Source organism: Salmo trutta, chromosome 28, assembly GCF_901001165.1.
Source record: "Salmo trutta chromosome 28, fSalTru1.1, whole genome shotgun sequence".
In the NCBI taxonomy this organism is placed as follows: domain Eukaryota; kingdom Metazoa; phylum Chordata; class Actinopteri; order Salmoniformes; family Salmonidae; genus Salmo; species Salmo trutta.
In genome coordinates this window covers 2,994,403-3,013,555 of record NC_042984.1, presented here as the reverse complement: position 1 = coordinate 3,013,555, position 19,153 = coordinate 2,994,403, and the positions used below count along the sequence as shown (strand labels likewise).

The 19,153-nt window shown below is 43.1% G+C and overlaps 1 protein-coding gene and 2 long non-coding RNA genes across 3 annotated transcripts in view; all 3 read left to right on the top strand.

Moving 5' to 3' along the window:
* Positions 1-1,504: 1,504 nt before the first annotated feature.
* Positions 1,505-19,153, top strand: part of LOC115166450 (FYVE, RhoGEF and PH domain-containing protein 1-like) — an 81,436-nt gene continuing 63,787 nt past the window's right edge. Inside the window, exon 1 of the mRNA XM_029720349.1 lies at positions 1,505-3,155. Within this exon, the coding sequence (XP_029576209.1) occupies positions 2,987-3,155 (169 nt within the window). The 5' untranslated portion in view covers positions 1,505-2,986. The remainder of the gene's footprint in view (positions 3,156-19,153) is intronic.
* On the top strand, positions 6,673-7,596 carry LOC115165276 (uncharacterized). Its single transcript, XR_003870118.1, has 3 exons — positions 6,673-6,797; positions 7,036-7,425; positions 7,502-7,596. It is a non-coding gene; the product is annotated as an uncharacterized LOC115165276 (long non-coding RNA).
* LOC115165277 (uncharacterized) lies at positions 8,234-9,150 on the top strand. Its single transcript, XR_003870119.1, has 3 exons — positions 8,234-8,605; positions 8,682-8,800; positions 8,887-9,150. It is a non-coding gene; the product is annotated as an uncharacterized LOC115165277 (long non-coding RNA).

Here is a 19,153-nt window from a genome sequence, read left to right as displayed (position 1 = left end):
TTTAAATTCATATACACCGGAAAAGACAAGAGAAATACTCCAGATGTGACAGACTGACCCTAGCCCCCCGACACATAAACTACTGCAGCATAAATACTGGAGGCTGAGACAGGAGGGGTCAGGAGACACTGTGCCCCCATCCGATGAAACACTATACACACTATACACTATGCATTCATACACTATATATATATATATACACACATATATATATATATATATATATATATATATATATATATATATATATATATACACATACATACATACACTATATATACACTATACATACACTCTTTTTTTTTAAAGTATGTGGACCCTTTAAATTAGTGGATTCGGCTATTTCAGCCACACCCATTGCTGACAGGTGTATAAAATTGAGCACACCGCCATGCAATCTCCATAGACAAACATTGGCAGTAGAATGACCTCACTGAAGAGCTCAGTGATTTTCAACATGTGACCGTCATAGGATGCCACCTTTCCAACAAGTCAGTTCATCAAATTTCTGCCCTTCAAGAGCTGCCTTGATCAACTGTAAGTGCAGTTATTGTGAAGTGGAAATGTCTAGGAGCAACAAAGGCTCAGCGAAGTGGTAGGCCACACAAGCTCACGGAACGGAACCGCCAAGTGCTGAAGAGTATAGCGTGTAAAAATCATCTGTCCTCGGTTGCAACACTCATTACCGAGTTCCAAACTGCCTCTAGAATCAATGTCAGCACAAGAACTGTTCGTCTGGAGCTTCATGAAATAGGTTTCCATGGCCGAGCAGCAGCACACAAGCCTAAGATCACCATGCGCAATGCCAAGCGTTGGCTGGAGTGGTGTAAAGCTCGCCGCCGTTGGACTCTGGAGCAGTGGAAATGCTTTCTCTGGCAGTCCGACGGATGAATCTGGGTTTCACCATCTGGCAGTCCGACGGATGAATCTGGGTTTGGCAGATGCCAGGAGAACGCTACCTGCCCCAATGCCTAGTGCCAACTGTAAAGTTTGGTGGAGGAGGAATAATGGTCTGGGGCTGTTTTTCATGGTTCAGGCCCCTTTAGTTCCAGTGAAGGGAAATCTTAACGCTATAGCATACAATGACATTCTAGATGATTCTGTACTTTTAACTTTGTGGCAACAGTTTGGGGAAGGTCCTTTTCAAAGCCCTCGTGCACAAAGCCAGGACCCATACATAAATGGTTTGTCGAGATTGGTGTGGAAGAAATTGGAAGAAATTGACTTGCCTGCACAGAGCCCCTCACCTCAACCCTGTCGAACACCTTTGGGATGAATTGGAATGGCTACTGAGAGCCAGGCCTAATTGCCCAACATCAGTGCCGACCTCATTAAGTCCAGACAGCAATGTTCCAACATTTAGTGGAAACTTTCCCAGAAGAGTGGAGGCTGTTATAGCAGCAATGTTCCAACATTTAGTGGAAACTTTCCCAGAAGAGTGGAGGCTGTTATAGCAGCAAAGACGGGACCAACTTTATATTAATGACAATGATTTTTGAATAAGATGTTCGGTGAGCATGTCTGTCTTTGGTCTATCAAAACGCTACTGAATTAGCTTTGTGGATATTTTATTTGCCATCATTTACAGATTTTACAAAACCGTTAAGTCTAATCACAAAATGGAAGCCAGTTACAAATGTTGACTTTTAGGGGATGAAAAAAACAACTGAGATCTTGTCAACGTTTTTGCTTTGCATCAAATTTCAGGCAAAAAAAAAAGAGAGAAAATGAAAACCAGATGTTGGGAAGGAAGGAGGGAGAGCGAGATGGTGGAGGAGGGGAGAGAGAGATTGCGAAGAAGGGGGGCTGAGAGGATTTCATGTAGACGGAATAACGCACACAGGAGCAGAGGAATAGAGGAGGGGGGGTTAAATTCAACACATTGAAGGAATTGCTGTTTGACTGCGTTGTAGAAGGTTTCACACAAAGAATGGATAACTAACAAGCTGGGGGATCGTAAATACAAACGCACATGAAATTGACGACAAATGAATGCACCAAAAACAAACGAAAGGATTGGAATCTACATTATTTTAAACTTTGGAAGGAGGAGTTTGAAGAAGTTTGAAGACGGGGTCTGAATGTAGTAAAGTTAAGTAAACTAAAGAAGCTGAGATTGCATATTTTGGATGAACGTTTCCAGAGGAAAGTGGAGGACAGAAACAGAAGGAAAGATGTGAGCAGAGACGAGCGTTCACTTTTATAAAAGGCCTAATGTTTACAATATTTAACCCCTTTTGTTTTGCGCATGACCTTTCAAATACGTTTATTTTCTCAAATAATATTGGGTCGGACGGAGGAAATCTGTTTAGTCCAGAATGCGCATGGTCTTTAATCGAGATGTCAGCTGTATTTTGCGTGCCGTAATTTATTTTATTTTTTTTTGGGGGGGGGGGGGGGTTGTAGCCTAAAATACTTGGATACAGTCGTAAAGAAGATAGTTTGTAGCCTTCCCATTTCCCCAAGAGTATGCCAACAGTATGCCAATCTGTGTTGGAACAATGTGGCCAATTTCTGTTTGTTTATTGTAACTTTATGGCAACAATTGCTATATGTATCCGTGTGGATTGCAACCTCGTGTAGCCTAGGTTGCAGTGCATTTGGTTGAATTTCTTTTTATTATATTGTACAGTAAATATTTAAAAAAAAAATTGGTGGGCCAATTGGTTGGTAAAATAATTAGTAAATAAAATCAATATCTATTTGATGGCTTTTTCCGTCGTTGATAGAGAGTTTGATCGAGTTTCCAATCGTACAGTGCGGCTCACAGAGGAGGACTGCAGTTTGGTGGATAAAAGACTGGAGCCCATTTCAACCAGGAGTCTGATACCGGACAACGACTCGAACCAACGGACCACTCGTGGGAAAGGCCAGATTTTTGGGGGATTTAACTTCACAAGCCTGGAATCTAATTTTATTCACTTTTGTGAGATAACCCGAATCCTGTCCTGTAGGCTATGCCTGTGTAAACCGTGATCAGGCAGGTATGCAGTTGAACCGACCGAAGAGCGCTTTAGTGTCGAGCTTCAACCCGTCGATTTCCCCTGAGACGACAGCCAGGACCGGTTCCTTCTCCAGCCAGTTCAAAACAATGCGCTTCTCCTACCATATCAGCCGCAGCATGGCCAGGCCACAACCGCCGCTGCGCAGGATACGTGAGTAACCTATTTGCTTTTGTTGTAGCCTACACAGTGCCGATTTTAAGCATCTTGGTGGAGCAAACTCCCCAAATGTGTTTTAGGAAAATGCCAGCAAAGCCACTTCACAACACTAAATTCATTGCACTATAAAGGTGCCCACAAACTACATTTTAGTCATTTAGCAGACGCTCTTATCCAGAGCGTCTTACAGTAGTGAATGAGTACATTTCATTTTTTTTTTTTCGTACTGGTCCCCCGTGGGAATCGAACACACAACCCTGGCGTTGCAAACACCATGCTCTACCAACTGAGCCACACGGGACCAACTATTAGGCCCTATATAAAGCTGTCCCAACAGCAGAGCTTTCTTTTCAGCAACATGGAGTGAATCCTTACCACTGCTACACCTGTCTATCAGCAGAGTCTTGTCTGGCAGCAAAACAGTTCATTCAGCCTCATTCACTGCCTTTTAAAAAAACATGGCTGATATGGATGTCTTGCTTAAACAAATGTGGTTTCTAATGACAATTGAGATGTACAAACTATGGCATAAGGAGATGACAAGCTGATAAGAGGCAATCCGTAATTTCGATTAAGACATTAATGAGCGAGATAGGCAACATAACTATTTTTTCAGCACTTTTGAAATGTAGAGCGACAGAATACAGAACATGGGCTGTTCTTACAGTATTCTCCCTGTATACCAAGTCATAACCCTAGGATAAAAAAAGTGGGCATTTAAGCAGACAATGAAAGCTCTTACAATATTCAATGATTACATTTCTCAAAAACAGGTTAATGTGCACCACCAAGTCAGAACAGTAGGTGAAATTAAGACGTGAAAAAATACCAAATATTGAGGCACATGGGCTACTAACAGCTTACTACACAACATACACTTAGTATTACTTTCTTAGCTACAGTATACATATCTCCCTGGCATATTACATCATTTATGCAGCAAAATATAAGACATTTTTGGACTCACCTTGTTGTGATGTGCTCACTTGAACAGGAAGGTGGAGCAGTGGTCCTTCGTGGGCAAATTTTGTCATCAAACAAAGAGAAAGAGGCCGGATTTACAATTCCGAGTTGGATGACCGTTCAAAACGCATTTTCCCAGTCGGAGCTGATTTATTCCAGACTTCCCAGTTGCAACGCTTGCAGTTAGCCACTGTCCTCCGATTCCTTACAAACCACTCATTGTTGAATTTGCGATTTCCAACTTGTTGTGTAATGTTAATGTCCAATGACCGATGAGCACCGATACGTCTGTAATTTCTCTTCATTATTTCTCTTCATATGACAAGGATTAAAAAGGATTTGCCAGTAGATTGTCGACTTGATTCATGATGACGACTGCTAGCTAATATTTTGAAAGTAAGCTAAGAGGTGAGGGGGAAAGGGACCAAATTATTAGGGTGAGTCACATGGGCTACTAACAGCTTACTACACAACATACTCTTACTTTCTTAGCTACAGTATACACATCTACCTGGCATATTACATCCTTTATGCAGCAGCATACAAGACATTTTTGGACTCACCTTGTTGTGCTGTTTTCACAGGAAGGTGGCGCACGACAGTCCTTCTTGTGGGCAAATTTTGTCATCAAAGTCTGGCATTCTCTCGATTTATGGTGCTTTGAAGACAACTGGGAAATCAGAAGAAAAAAAACAATGCCCAATCATGATGTCAGTGATCTTCAGGTCAGAGCTAAAAAAAAGAAAGAGGCCAGAGTTCCCGACTTGGAATTCCGAGTTGGATGACCATTAAATGTATTTTCCCATTCAGAGCTCTCCCCCCCCCGAGTTCACAGTTGTCGGGAACTCACTGAAGTCTGAGATTTTTCGGTTCCGAGTTTCCAGTTGTTTTGAACGCGGCATAAATCATGCTGGATTGACAGCATGGCCAATGTATTCAACCTTTTCTGGCCCATGGTGTTGAATGTTTATCCTTTTAAACTTGGAAAAGAGACCCTTAAACCCAGACTTGGAACACACACCCTCTCCACTGAATAGCAGGCTAATGATTGCTTTGCAACGCTTGCAGTTAGCCACTGATTCCTTCCAAACCACTCATTGTTGAATTTGCGATTTCCAACTTGTTGTGTAATGCTTATGTCCAATGGCCGATGAGCACCAATATGTTTTATGCGCGTGACGAGGGAAACAGGAGTGCGTAATGATGGTGGCAGGAGTGCGTAGTGATGGTGGCAGGAGCGCGTAATGATGGTGGCAGGAGTGCTTAGTGATGGTGGCAGGAGTGCGTAGTGATGGTGGCAGGTGTGCGTAATGATGGTGGCAGGAGTGCGTAGTGATGGTGGCAGGAGTGCGTAGTGATGGGCAGCCTGGCGGCCTTGAGCGCCAGGGAGGGGGAGCGGGAGCTAGCTAAGATTTTGAAAGTAGGATGTTGACATGATCAGTCCAATCAAATTTATGGTAGCTATAACATGATTTGACATCATTCTATCTGTTGCGTTCTTGGATGGGCACTTCTAATGTAACTCTATGGCAGCACCCAAGGGGCTTGAATTTTCTAGCTCTACCCTTAGACTTGGCGGTGACGTAGTGTCTCCATGAGTGAAAGAACACTAAGCCAATCACAGCGCAACTAGAGAACATTACCAACCCATATGCTCTGTATTTTCCGCTGGCTGCCCCTCCACCACAGAAAGCACTGAGCTAGGCTGAAAGACCTGCATTTTGGAGCTGCTTTACTCAAGAAAATAATGTTTGTATGTGGCTTTATTAACTCAATGATTATTATTATTATTTTTTTTAAACATTATTTGCAAACTGATATGTGACAGGTATTAATTCCAAAATAACATGCAAAACAGGCGGGGCTATGCCCTACCTGCCCTGAATGACGGGTCACCACTGAGCCTACAGATAGTAGGCATATATAGTCACCACTGAGCCTACAGATAGTAGGCATATATAGTTATAGGTTGTGCCAAGCACTTTCTTATAAAGATAAGCTTTTCCTGTGAGGTTGCCTACTCCAGTTTCTAAATTGTGTGTCAAACAAAAGTCAACACACACACACACACACACACACACACACACACACACACACACACACACTGCCTTCGCTGTTGTGATGGTGTATTATAATTCATACATGATTGACGCCTATCGGATCACTATCAAGCTCCTTTTTGCTTTGACAAACAGACGATTTTCATTCATGCATGAGCTCTTCATTTCCCTCTTAATACGCTAATAGTCTTTGATGGATGGACAAAAACAGAGGACTTGGCAAAGTAAAATAAATTCACTCATGTTGAAGTGCATTGAGTTACATCTGGATAAATCAAATCAACACACAGAATATGGCAGGTATTAACAGTTAGAAACAGTTAGAAAGGTCACAGTTAGAAAGGTCACAGTTAGAAAGGTCACAGTAGCCTGAATTATGGATCTGGGAGATCTCCAGGTTCAAAATGATGGACTACATGAAAACCTCATCAAACATTTCCTGTTAGGTTAAGTTACATATTGATTGGTCCATTAGTCTATTCTAGTAGGGTTAAGTTACATATTGATTGGTCCATTAGTATATTCTAGTAGGGTTAAGTTACATATTGATTGGTCCATTAGTATATTCTAGTAGGGTTAGGTTACATAGTGATTGGTCCATTAGTAGGGTTAGGTTACATAGTGATTGGTCCATTAGTATATTCTAGTAGGGTTAAGTTACATATTGATTGGTCCATTAGTCTATTCTAGTAGGGTTAGGTTACATAGTGATTGGTCCATTAGTAGGGTTAGGTTACATATTGATTAGTCCATTAGTATATTCTAGTAGGGTTAGGTTACATAGTGATTGGTCCATTAGTAGGGTTAGGTTACATATTGATTAGTCCATTAGTATATTCTAGTAGGGTTAGGTTACATAGTGATTGGTCCATTAGTAGGGTTAAGTTACATATTGATTGGTCCATTAGTATATTCTAGTAGGGTTAGGTTACATATTGATTGGTCCATTAGTAGGGTTAGGTTACATAGTGATTGGTCCATTAGTATATTCTAGTAGGGTTAGGTTACATAGTGATTGGTCCATTAGTATATTCTAGTAGGGTTAGGTTACATATTGATTGGTCCATTAGTATATTCTAGTAGGGTTAGGTTACATATTGATTGGTCCATTAGTAGGGTTAGGTTACATATTGATTGGTCCATTAGTATATTCTAGTAGGGTTAGGTTACATATTGATTGGTCCATTAGTAGGGTTAAGTTACATATTGATTGGTCCATTAGTATATTCTAGTAGGGTTAGGTTACATAGTGATTGGTCCATTAGTATATTCCAGTAGGGTTAAGTTACATATTGATTGGTCCATTAGTAGGGTTAGGTTACATAGTGATTGGTCCATTAGTAGGGTTAGGTTACATATTGATTGGTCCATTAGTATATTCTAGTAGGGTTAAGTTACATATTGATTGGTCCATTAGTAGGGTTAGGTTACATAGTGATTGGTCCATTAGTAGGGTTAGGTTACATATTGATTGGTCCATTAGTATATTCTAGTAGGGTTAGGTTACATATTGATTGGTCCATTAGTATATTCTAGTAGGGTTAAGTTACATAGTGATTGGTCCATTAGTAGGGTTAGGTTACATATTGATTGGTCCATTAGTAGGGTTAGGTTACATATTGATTTGTCCATTAGTATATTCTAGTAGGGTTAGGTTACATATTGATTTGTCCATTAGTATATTCTAGTAGGGTTAAGTTACATAGTGATTGGTCCATTAGTATATTCTAGTAGGGTTAGGTTACATATTGATTGGTCCATTAGTATATTCTAGTAGGGTTCGGTTACATATTGATTTGTCCATTAGTATATTCTAGTAGGGTTAAGTTACATAGTGATTGGTCCATTAGTATATTCTAGTAGGGTTAGGTTACATATTGATTGGTCCATTAGTATATTCTAGTAGGGTTCGGTTACATAGTGATTGGTCCATTAGTAGGGTTAGGTTACATATTGATTGGTCCATTAGTATATTCTAGTTGGGTTAAGTTACATATTGATTGGTCCATTAGTAGGGTTAGGTTACATATTGATTGGTCGATTAGTATATTCTAGTAGGGTTAGGTTACATATTGATTGGTCCATTAGTATATTCTAGTAGGGTTAGGTTACATAGTGATTGGTCCATTAGTATATTCTAGTAGGGTTAGGTTACATAGTGATTGGTCCATTAGTAGGGTTAGGTTACATAGTGATTGGTCCATTAGTCTATTCTAGTAGGGTTAGGTTACATAGTGATTGGTCCATTAGTATATTCTAGTAGGGTTAGGTTACATATTGATTGGTCCATTAGTAGGGTTAGGTTACATATTGATTAGTCCATTAGTATATTCTAGTAGGGTTAGGTTACATAGTGATTGGTCCATTAGTAGGGTTAAGTTACATATTGATTGGTCCATTAGTATATTCTAGTTGGGTTAAGTTACATATTGATTGGTCCATTAGTAGGGTTAGGTTACATATTGATTGGTCGATTAGTATATTCTAGTAGGGTTAGGTTACATATTGATTGGTCCATTAGTATATTCTAGTAGGGTTAGGTTACATAGTGATTGGTCCATTAGTATATTCTAGTAGGGTTAGGTTACATAGTGATTGGTCCATTAGTAGGGTTAGGTTACATAGTGATTGGTCCATTAGTCTATTCTAGTAGGGTTAGGTTACATAGTGATTGGTCCATTAGTATATTCTAGTAGGGTTAGGTTACATAGTGATTGGTCCATTAGTCTTTTAGTAGCTTTAGGTTACATAGGGAGAGGAAAATGAAAGAAAGAGAGAGAGAGACAAGAGAGAGGGAGGGAGAGGGGGAGAGAGAGAGAGTGAAAGAGATCTCAGGATGTCGATATGAAGAACTACTGTGTTGGACAGGATGTTGTACGTTAATGTATTACCACATATTCCAAGTTGTAGTTGACCTCAGGTTGACCTCTCAACAAGGCCAGGACAGTAAGATGAGAAGTAATAAAGTAATTAAATGATAAAAATAGAAGTACAGTGGGATAAAAATAAAATAACAATTTACCTCAAATATAAATACAAAACCATAGTTATCGGTGGTAAACATCAACCACACACACACACACACACACACACACACACACACACACACACACACACACACACACACCATTATCCATGTCTGTGTTATCATATCTTAAAGGCCCAATGCACCCATTTTTACTGTATCTCAATATCAAATCATTTCTGGGTAACATTTAGGTAGCCAACTATAATAGTTTTTAGTTAAAATGGACAGTAAAAATGTACAGTAAACATTTATTCTGGGCCTTTAAGATGTACAGTAAACATTTATTCTGGGCCTTTAAAATGTACAGTAAACATTTATTCTGGGCCTTTAAAATGTACAGTAAACATTTAATCTGGGCCTTTAAGATGTACAGTAAACATTTATTCTGGGCCTTTAAAATGTACAGTAAACATGTATTCTGGGCCTTTAAAATGTACAGTAAACATTTAATCTGGGCCTTTAAGATAAATAAACATTTAATCTGGACCTTTAAAATGTACAGTAAACATTTAATCTGGGCCTTTAAAATGTACAGTAAATATTTATTCTGGGCCTTTAAGATAAATAAACATTTAATCTGGGCCTTTAAAATGTACAGTAAATATTTATTCTGGGCCTTTAAGATAAATAAACATTTAATCTGGACCTTTAAAATGTACAGTAAACATTTATTCTGGGCCTTTTAGATGTACAGTAAACATTTATTCTGGGCCTTTAAAATGTACAGTAAACATTTATTCTGGGCCTTTAAAATGTACAGTAAACATTTATGAACATTTATACTGGGCGGCAGGTAGCCAAGTCGTTAGAGCGTTGGCCCAGTAACCGAAAGGTTGCTGGATTGAATCCCCGAGCTGACAAGGTAAAAAGTTTGTCAAAAAAAATCAGTCGTTCTGCCCCTGAGAAAGGCAGTTATCCCACTGTTTCCCGGGTGCCGTGGATGTCGATTAAGGCAGTATCTTCTAGTAGGGTTACGTTACAGCACCTCTCTGATTCAGAGTTGATTGGGTTTAAATGCGGAAGACACATTTCAGTTGAATGCGTTCAGTTGTACAACTGACTAGGTATCCCCCCTCTTTCCCTTTAAGATGTACAGTGGGCACATGATGATTTCTGATACCTACCTCTGTCACGGGGTGTCGTAATGTAGAGACCAAGGCGCAGCGGCTTGCGTACTCATCATTATTTTATTTAAATGTGAACACGAAGAAAACAAAACAAGAAAACAAAGAAGCGACAGAATGACAGTTTCGCAGGCTATACTAACAGCAATGCAAAAAATAACTTCCCACAAAGGGACAGGTGGAAAACAAGCTCCTTAAGTATGACTCTCAATCAGAAACAACGATGTACAAGCTGTTCCTGATTGAGAGCCACACCAGGCCAACACAAAGAAATACACAACATAGACAAACCTAGAATACAAAAACAAGAACATAAACCAAAAACCCCGGAACACATAAATACAACACCCCGAACCACATAAAACAAATACCCCGGTCTGCCACGTCCTGACCAAACTACAATAACCAATAACCCCTATTACTGGTCAGGACGTGGCAACCTCTGATTTCTTGGCCCGGATTCTGTGTAGAATCCCAGTCCCAGCAGTTTAAAGGGTCATATCTCTGAGAGCTGTGGAATAATCATATTCAGAGCTGCTTTGAATTAATTATCCCTTTGACATTATCATTGAGTTGAAAACATTATCCTTAGCTGAGGTTCACTTTGACACTATCATCTAATAGTAAAAGTAGATTTAGACAAGGGGATGCAGTTTGTTGGAAGGAAAAAGTGGATAAGTAATATTGTGTAATACAGCGTTAGGTTGTGCTCTGCAGCATTCACCCATTTTCTGCCCTGGTGTTTCCGTGGTCTGACATCATCACCTGATGTTTCCGTGGTCTGACATCATCACCTGGTGTTTCCGTGGTCTGACATCATCACCTGTTGTTTCCGTGGTCTGACATCATCACCTGTTGTTTCCGTGGACTGACATCATCACCTGTTGTTTCCGTGGTCTGACATCATCACCTGTTGTTTCCGTGGTCTGACATCATCACCTGTTGTTTCCGTGGTCTGACATCATCACCTGGTGTTTCCGTGGTCTGACATCATCACCTGTTGTTTCCGTGGTCTGACATCATCACCTGGTGTTTCCGTGGTCTGACATCATCACCTGGTGTTTCCGTGGTCTGACATCATCACCTGGTGTTTTCGTGGTCTGACATCATCACCTGGTGTTTCCGTGGTCTGACATCATCACCTGGTATTTCCGTGGTCTGACATCATCACCTGGTGTTTCCGTGGTCTGACATCATCACCTGGTGTTTCCGTGGTCTGACATCATCACCTGTTGTTTCCGTGGTCTGACATCATCACCTGTTGTTTCCGTGGTCTGACATCATCACCTGTTGTTTCCGTGGTCTGACATCATCACCTGGTGTTTCCGTGGTCTGACATCATCACCTGGTGTTTCCGTGGTCTGACATCATCACCTGATGTTTCCGTGGTCTGACATCATCACCTGGTGTTTCCGTGGTCTGACATCATCACCTGGTGTTTCCGTGGTCTGACATCATCACCTGGTATTTCCATGGTCTGACATCATCACCTGGTATTTCCATGGTCTGACATCATCACCTGGTGTTTTCGTGGTCTCTGGTCTGACATCATCACCTGGTGTTTCCATGGTCTGACATCATCACCTGGTATTTCCATGGTCTGACATCATCACCTGGTGTTTTCGTGGTCTCTGGTCTGACATCATCACCTGGTGTTTTCGTGGTCTGACATCATCACCTGGTGTTTCCGTGGTCTCTGGTCTGACATCATCACCTGGTGTTTCCGTGGTCTGACATCATCACCTGGTGTTTCCGTGGTCTGTGGTCTGACACAGACAGTCATGGGTATACAGGGAGTACAGGAGGGGACTGAGGACGCACCCTTGTGGGGTCCCGTGTTGAGAATCCGTGTTGAGGAGGTAATGTTGCCTCACTTCACCACCTGGAGGCGGCCCGTCAGGAAGTTCCAGGACCCAGTTGCACAGGGAGGAGTTCAGACCCAGAGCCGTGAGCTTTGTAATGAGCTAATAGGACACTATGGTATTGAAGGCCGAGCTGTAGTCGATGAAAAAGCATTCTCACATATGCATTCCTTTCATCCAGGTGGGAGAGGGCAGGCTGCAGTGCGATGGTGATTGCGTTGTCCGTGGATCGGTCAGGGCTTTAACGGTCGTCGTACGTAGTGGACCAAGGCGCAGCGGGTCGAGGGCTCATAATGACTTTTATTGAACACGTAACAAACAAAACAAGAAAAACGATTGAACGAACAAGATTGCAGGCTACACATACACCTATGCAAACAACAACTTCCCACAAAGGGACAGGTGAAACAGGGCTACCTAAGTATGACTCTCAATCAGCAACAACGATGTACAGCTGTTCCTGATTGAGAGCCATACCAGGCCAACACAAAGAAATACACAACATAGAAAACCATAGAAATACAAAACAAGAACATTACCCCAAAAACCCCGGAACACATAAATCAAACACCCCTCTTACATAAATACATATCCAATAAACCCCGAACTACATAAAACAAATACCCCCTGCCACGTCCTGACGAAACTACAATTATAATCAAATCAATACACAGAATATGGCAGGTATTAACGGTCACAGTTAGAAAGGTCACAGTTAGAAAGGTCACAGTTAGAAAGGTCACAGTAGCCCAAATGATGGATCTAGGAGAATTGGAGAGGGTCGGGTGTGTCGGGGAGGGAGGTGGTGATGCGGTCTTGGACTAGCATCTCAAAGTACTTCATGAGGACGTGAGGACTATGGGTCGGTAGTCGTTCAGTTCAGTTACTTGGTAGGGGGATGATAGTGGACATCTTGAAGCAGGTGGGAATAGTGCCCTGAGCTAGGGGAAATATTTAAAACATCAGAGAACACAACAGCCAGCTGGTCTGCATATGCTCTTAGGGCACGGCTAGGGATTCCATCTGAGCCGGGCAGCATTGAGAGGGTTAACACGTTTGAATGACTTCAGTGGAGACTGTGAGTGTGTAGCCCACGTTGTCATTGGGGGGGGCTCTCCTCGACAGCGCACGGTCATTGGGGGGGCTGGCAGCGCACGGTCGTTGGGGGGGCTGGCAGCGCACGGTCATTGGGGGGCTGGCAGCGCACAGTCATTGTGCTCGGATCTTCAGAAATAGGTGTTTAGTTCCTCCGGTGGCGTTGGTGACCGTGATGCGACTGGCTTTCATTTTGTAATCCGTGATGCGCGTAAATCCTATTTGTACTGTTTAACCAAACTATTGTCCCAGTCACCTTGCCCTGTTCATAAGTAACATGTTAATTCAAGGGGCTTTATCGGCATGGGAAACATATGTTAACATCGCCAAAGCAAGTGAAGTAGATAATATACAAAAGTGAAATAAACAATAAAAATGAACAGTAAACATTTACACTCACAGAAGATCCAACATCTCTCTCTTTCAGTTTTTCTACAAGGCTGCTATCACGGTTTTTGATTTGGGAATGTTTTCAAAGACACTATCGGTATCACGTCATCTATGTATTTTTTTTATGAATCCGGTGACTGAGTCGGAGTATTCGTTGATGTTATCTCCAGAGGCGACCAGGGAACATATTCCAGTCCACGCTATCAAAACAGTCTTGGAGCGTGAACCAACGCTGTACAGACCTGACCACCAGAACTTCTCTCTACTGTTTTCGTTTGTAAGGCGGGGAGAAGCCAGATGGAGTCCACACTTGCCCGTTAGAACAAACTTCAAATATAAATACCAACAAGGACGAATACCCCAAATATCTCACAGCGACCTGTGACCCCCTCAGTAAACATGTCATAACAGGTGTGTCCATAACATGTTCCCTCCACTTGGTTTGAGATGCTGCACACTGATGGATACTGGTGTGTGTGTGTGTGTGTGTGTGTGTGTGTGTGTGTGTGTGTGTGTGTGTGTGTGTGTGTGTGTGTGTGTGTGTGTGTGTGTGTGTGTGTGTGTGTGTAACACCGAGAGAACCTTGCCTCACATTGCACATCCTCTCTGATTCAGCATAACTCTCGACTAGACTGGCTCAGATCCTGAGACGACTTAAACTGCATGACAATGGATATCGAATTTTCTGCCCTCCCCTGCTCTCCCCTCCTATCCCCTGCTCTCCCCTGCTGTCCCCTGCTCTCCCCTGCTCTCCCCTGCTATCCCCTGCTCTCCCCTGCTCTCCCCTACTATCCCCTACTATCCCCTACTATCCCCTACTATCCCCTACTATCCCCTCCTATCCCCTGCTCTCCCCTGCTCTCCCCTGCTCTCCCCTGCTCTCCTCTGCTCTCCTCTGCTATCCCCTGCTCTCCCCTGCTCTCCCCTACTATCCCCTACTATCCCCTACTATCCCCTACTATCCCCTACTATCCCCTGCTATCCCCTGCTGTCCCCTCCTGTCCCCTGCTCTCCCCTGCTATCCCCTGCTATCCCCTGCTATCCCCTGCTCTCCCCTGCTCTCCCCTGCTATCCCCTGCTCTCCCCTGCTCTCCCCTGCTATCCCCTGCTATCCCCTGCTCTCCCCTACTATCCCCTGCTCTCCCCTACTATCCCCTACTATCCCCTACTATCCCCTACTATCCCCTACTATCCCCTACTATCCCCTACTATCCCCTACTATCCCCTACTATCCCCTACTATCCCCTACTATCCCCTACTATCCCCTTCTATCCCCTACTATCCCCTACTATCCCCTACTATCCCCTACTATCCCCTACTATCCCCTACTATCCCCTGCTATCCCCTGCTCTGCTGAGTAACGCAGTAATGCTGGGAAGAACCGACAGAGTCACATCCTCTTCCACAACACATCAGAGTAGAAGTTCCTTTTGGGGGATTATTGAAGATGTGGGTCCCGCTTTAAAGGAACAATACCTTATAAAGGCTTAATGACCAGGCATATCCTCTACACAGTGGGGTCTATTCCAACAGAACAGAGTGAAACATCTTTTAGGAGTTATTGTCTGAAGTACTAAGATCTGAAGTTTCAAACATCTGATGTCTAGTTTGTGTCCACACTGGCTTCCCCACTGGCCTCCCCACTGGCTTCCCCACTGGCCTCCCCACTGACCTCCCCACTGGCTTCCCCACTGGCCTCCCCACTGGCCTCCCCACTGGCCTCCCCACTGGCCTCCCCACTGGCACAATGGAAGACTTTAACTGTTATGGTACAGATATAATGCCTTTAACTGTTATGGTGCAGATATAATGCCTTTAACTGTTATGGTGCAGATATAATGCCTTTAACTGTTATGGTGCAGATAGATATAATGCCTTTAACTGTTATGGTGCAGATATAATTTCTTTAACTGTTATGGTGCAGATATAATGCCTTTAACTGTTATGGTGCAGATTCAGATATCCCTTTAAGAAGTTTATAAACGCCCCCATTTTCACATAAAAGCCACCTGGTATAGACATTAAGATTACATACCAGTGTCTGTTTCCATCCATAATGCTGCTCTGCTGTGGCGATCCGAGGGCCACGCCACGCTAGGTTAGCTAGGACCTATCAGACCAGAGACTATAGGCTACACTTCGCGTGTTCATTACAGAAAGTTCAGGCTTGGCCGTGGATGATGCTCTGAAGTCCTTTTGTACTCTTAGAAAAAAAGGTTCTGAATGGTTCTGAAAGGGTTTAGTATTGAGTATTTATTAGGATCCTCAAGGCAGTGGCTACTCTTCCTGGGGTCCAAACAATACAACAAATAAATACCTCATATACATAACACTACATAATTCAATGCATCATACATTACAAAATCTATCAAAATGTCTGTGTCTCTTCACAGACCCCGTCGTGCTGTAAGGTGTTCTGTTTTATTGCTAGAGAGTTCCATGTAGTCATGGCTCTATTTAATACTGTGCGTTTCCCAGTTTCTGTTCTGGACCTGAGGACTGTGAAGAGACCTCTGGTTGCATGTCTCGTGTAATACCGATGAGTATCTGAACGGTGTGCAAACGGCTTGAACAGACAGTTCGGTACCTTCAACACATCAACACCTCACACAAAGTCCAATAGTGAACTAGGCGCTCCTCAACTTTAAGCCAGGAGAGATTGACATGCGTACCACTGACAGCGCAACATGTGCTGCTCTGTTCTGGACCAATTGCAATTTTCCTATGTCCTTCTTTGCCGCATATGACCACACAGTTGGGTAGTAGTCCAGGTGCGACCTAACTAGGGTCTGTAGGACCTGTCTGGTCCTGTCTGGTTCATTGAAATGTCAAGAAAGCAGAGCAACGCCTTATCATGGACAGACTTCCCATTTTAGCAACCATTGAGTCTATACATTTTGACCATCTTACTGTCTAGGGTTACACCCAGCAGTTTAGTCTCCTGAACTTTGCTCAATAGCCACATTATTTAATAATAGATCTAGATTAAATTTAGGGTTTAAGTGAGTGATTTGTTCCCAAAACCTATGCTTTTAGTTTTTGAGATATTGACCCATTTCTAGAACTGACTGAGGCTCTACGTTAAAGGATTCAGTTATCTATTTTACTGTCGTAGCCGACTTGTCTACTGTTGAGTCGTCAGCGTACATAGACACACAGGCTTTATTCAAGGTCAGTGGAAGGTCATTAGTAAACACAGAAAACAATAATGGACTCAACTGATTTTGCGTTAGAGAAGCTTACAACGGGGCAGCAGCGTAGCCTAGTGGTTAGAGCGTTGGACTAGTAACCGAAAGGTTGCAAGTTTAAATCCCTGAGCTGACAAGGTACAAATCTGTCGTTCTGAACACAGCAGTTAACCCACTAGGCTGTCATTGAATTTGTTCTTGACTGACTTGCCTAGTAAAATGAAAGAAACCTATCTAATAGAACACAGAGGAGGTAACTTTCAATCCATAATAAGGTAGAGGATGCAAATCTAGAACACCTGAGTCTTTTCAGCGATATATTATGATCAATGATCAGTCTAACAGCTCCCACAATCTCCTTACTAGCAATTTATTTTAGCCAGTCGTCAGTCATTTGTGTCATTGCCGAGCATGTTGAATGGCCCTTCCCTATAAGCATGCTGAAAGTCTGTAAAATAACATTGTATTTGGTCAAATACGATTTTTAAAGAAAGTCCACATAGGAGAACCCTTTTTAGTTTCCAGGTAAAAACACTTTTGGGTTCCAGGTAAAAACCCTTTTGGGTTCCAGCTAGAACCCTTTTGGGATCCAGGTAGAACCCTTTTGGGTTCCAGGTAAAAACCGCGAGCAGTGTGTTAAGAAGCAGCGCGGCTTGGTGGGTCATGCTTCGGGAGGGCGCATGACCTTTGCCTCTCCCGAGTCCGTTGGGGAGTTGCAGCGATGAGACAAGATCGTAACTACCAATTGGATATCAGAAAAAAGGGTCTTGTTCTTCAAAAGGGTTCTCCTATGGGAACAGGCAAAGAACCCTTTTAGGTTGTAGACAGCACCATTAGTTCTAAAATTATACTTACCTGTAAATATGTCTGTAGCTCAAAGCAGAGGGGAAACTTCAAATATACTATCAGGGAGGACTGATGACAGTCCCCCGTTACACCACATCATCTATCAGGGAGGACTGATGACAGTCCCCCGTTACACCACATCATCTATCAGAGAGGACTGATGACAGTCCCCCGTTACACCACATCATCTATCAGAGAGGAGTGATGACAGTCCCCCGTTACACCACATCATCTATCAGAGAGGACTGATGACAGACCCCCCGTTACGCCACATCATCTATCAGAGAGGAGTGATGACAGTCCCCCGTTACACCACATCATCTATCAGAGAGGAGTGATGACAGCCCCCCGTTACACCACATCATCTATCAGAGAGGAGTGATGACAGTCCCCCGTTACACCACATCATCTATCAGAGAGGAGTGATGACAGTCCCCCGTTACACCACATCATCTATCAGAGAGGAGTGATGACAGTCCCCCGTTACACCACATCATCTATCAGGGAGGAGTGATGACAGTCCCCCGTTACACCACATCATCTATCAGAGAGGACTGATGACAGTCCCCCGTTACACCACATCATCTATCAGAGAGGAGTGATGACAGTCCCCCGTTACACCACATCATCTATCAGAGAGGAGTGATGACAGTCCCCCGTTACACCACATCATCTATCAGAGAGGAGTGATGACAGTCCCCCCGTTACACCACATCATCTATCAGAGAGGAGTGATGACAGTCCCCCGTTACACCACATCATCTATCAGAGAGGAGTGATGACAGTCCCCCGTTACACCACATCATCTATCAGAGAGGACTGATGACAGTCCCCCGTTACACCACATCATCTATCAGAGAGGAGTGATGACAGTCCCCCGTTACACCACATCATCTATCAGAGAGGAGTGATGACAGTCCACCGTTACACCACATCATCTATCAGAGAGGACTGATGACAGTCCCCCGTTACACCACATCATCTATCAGAGAGGAGTGATGACAGTCCCCCGTTACACCACATCATCTATCAGAGAGGAGTGATGACAGCCCCCCGTTACACCACATCATCTATCAGAGAGGACTGATGACAGTCCCCCGTTACACCACATCATCTATCAGAGAGGAGTGATGACAGTCCCCCGTTACACCACATCATCTATCAGAGAGGAGTGATGACAGTCCCCCGTTACACCACATCATCTATCAGAGAGGAGTGATGACAGTCCCCCGTTACACCACATCATCTATCAGGGAGGAGTGATGACAGCCCCCCGTTACACCACATCATCTATCAGAGAGGAGTGATGACAGTCCCCCGTTACACCACATCATCTATCAGAGAGGAGTGATGACAGTCCCCCGTTACACCACATCATCTATCAGAGAGGAGTGATGACAGTCCCCCGTTACACCACATCATCTATCAGAGAGGAC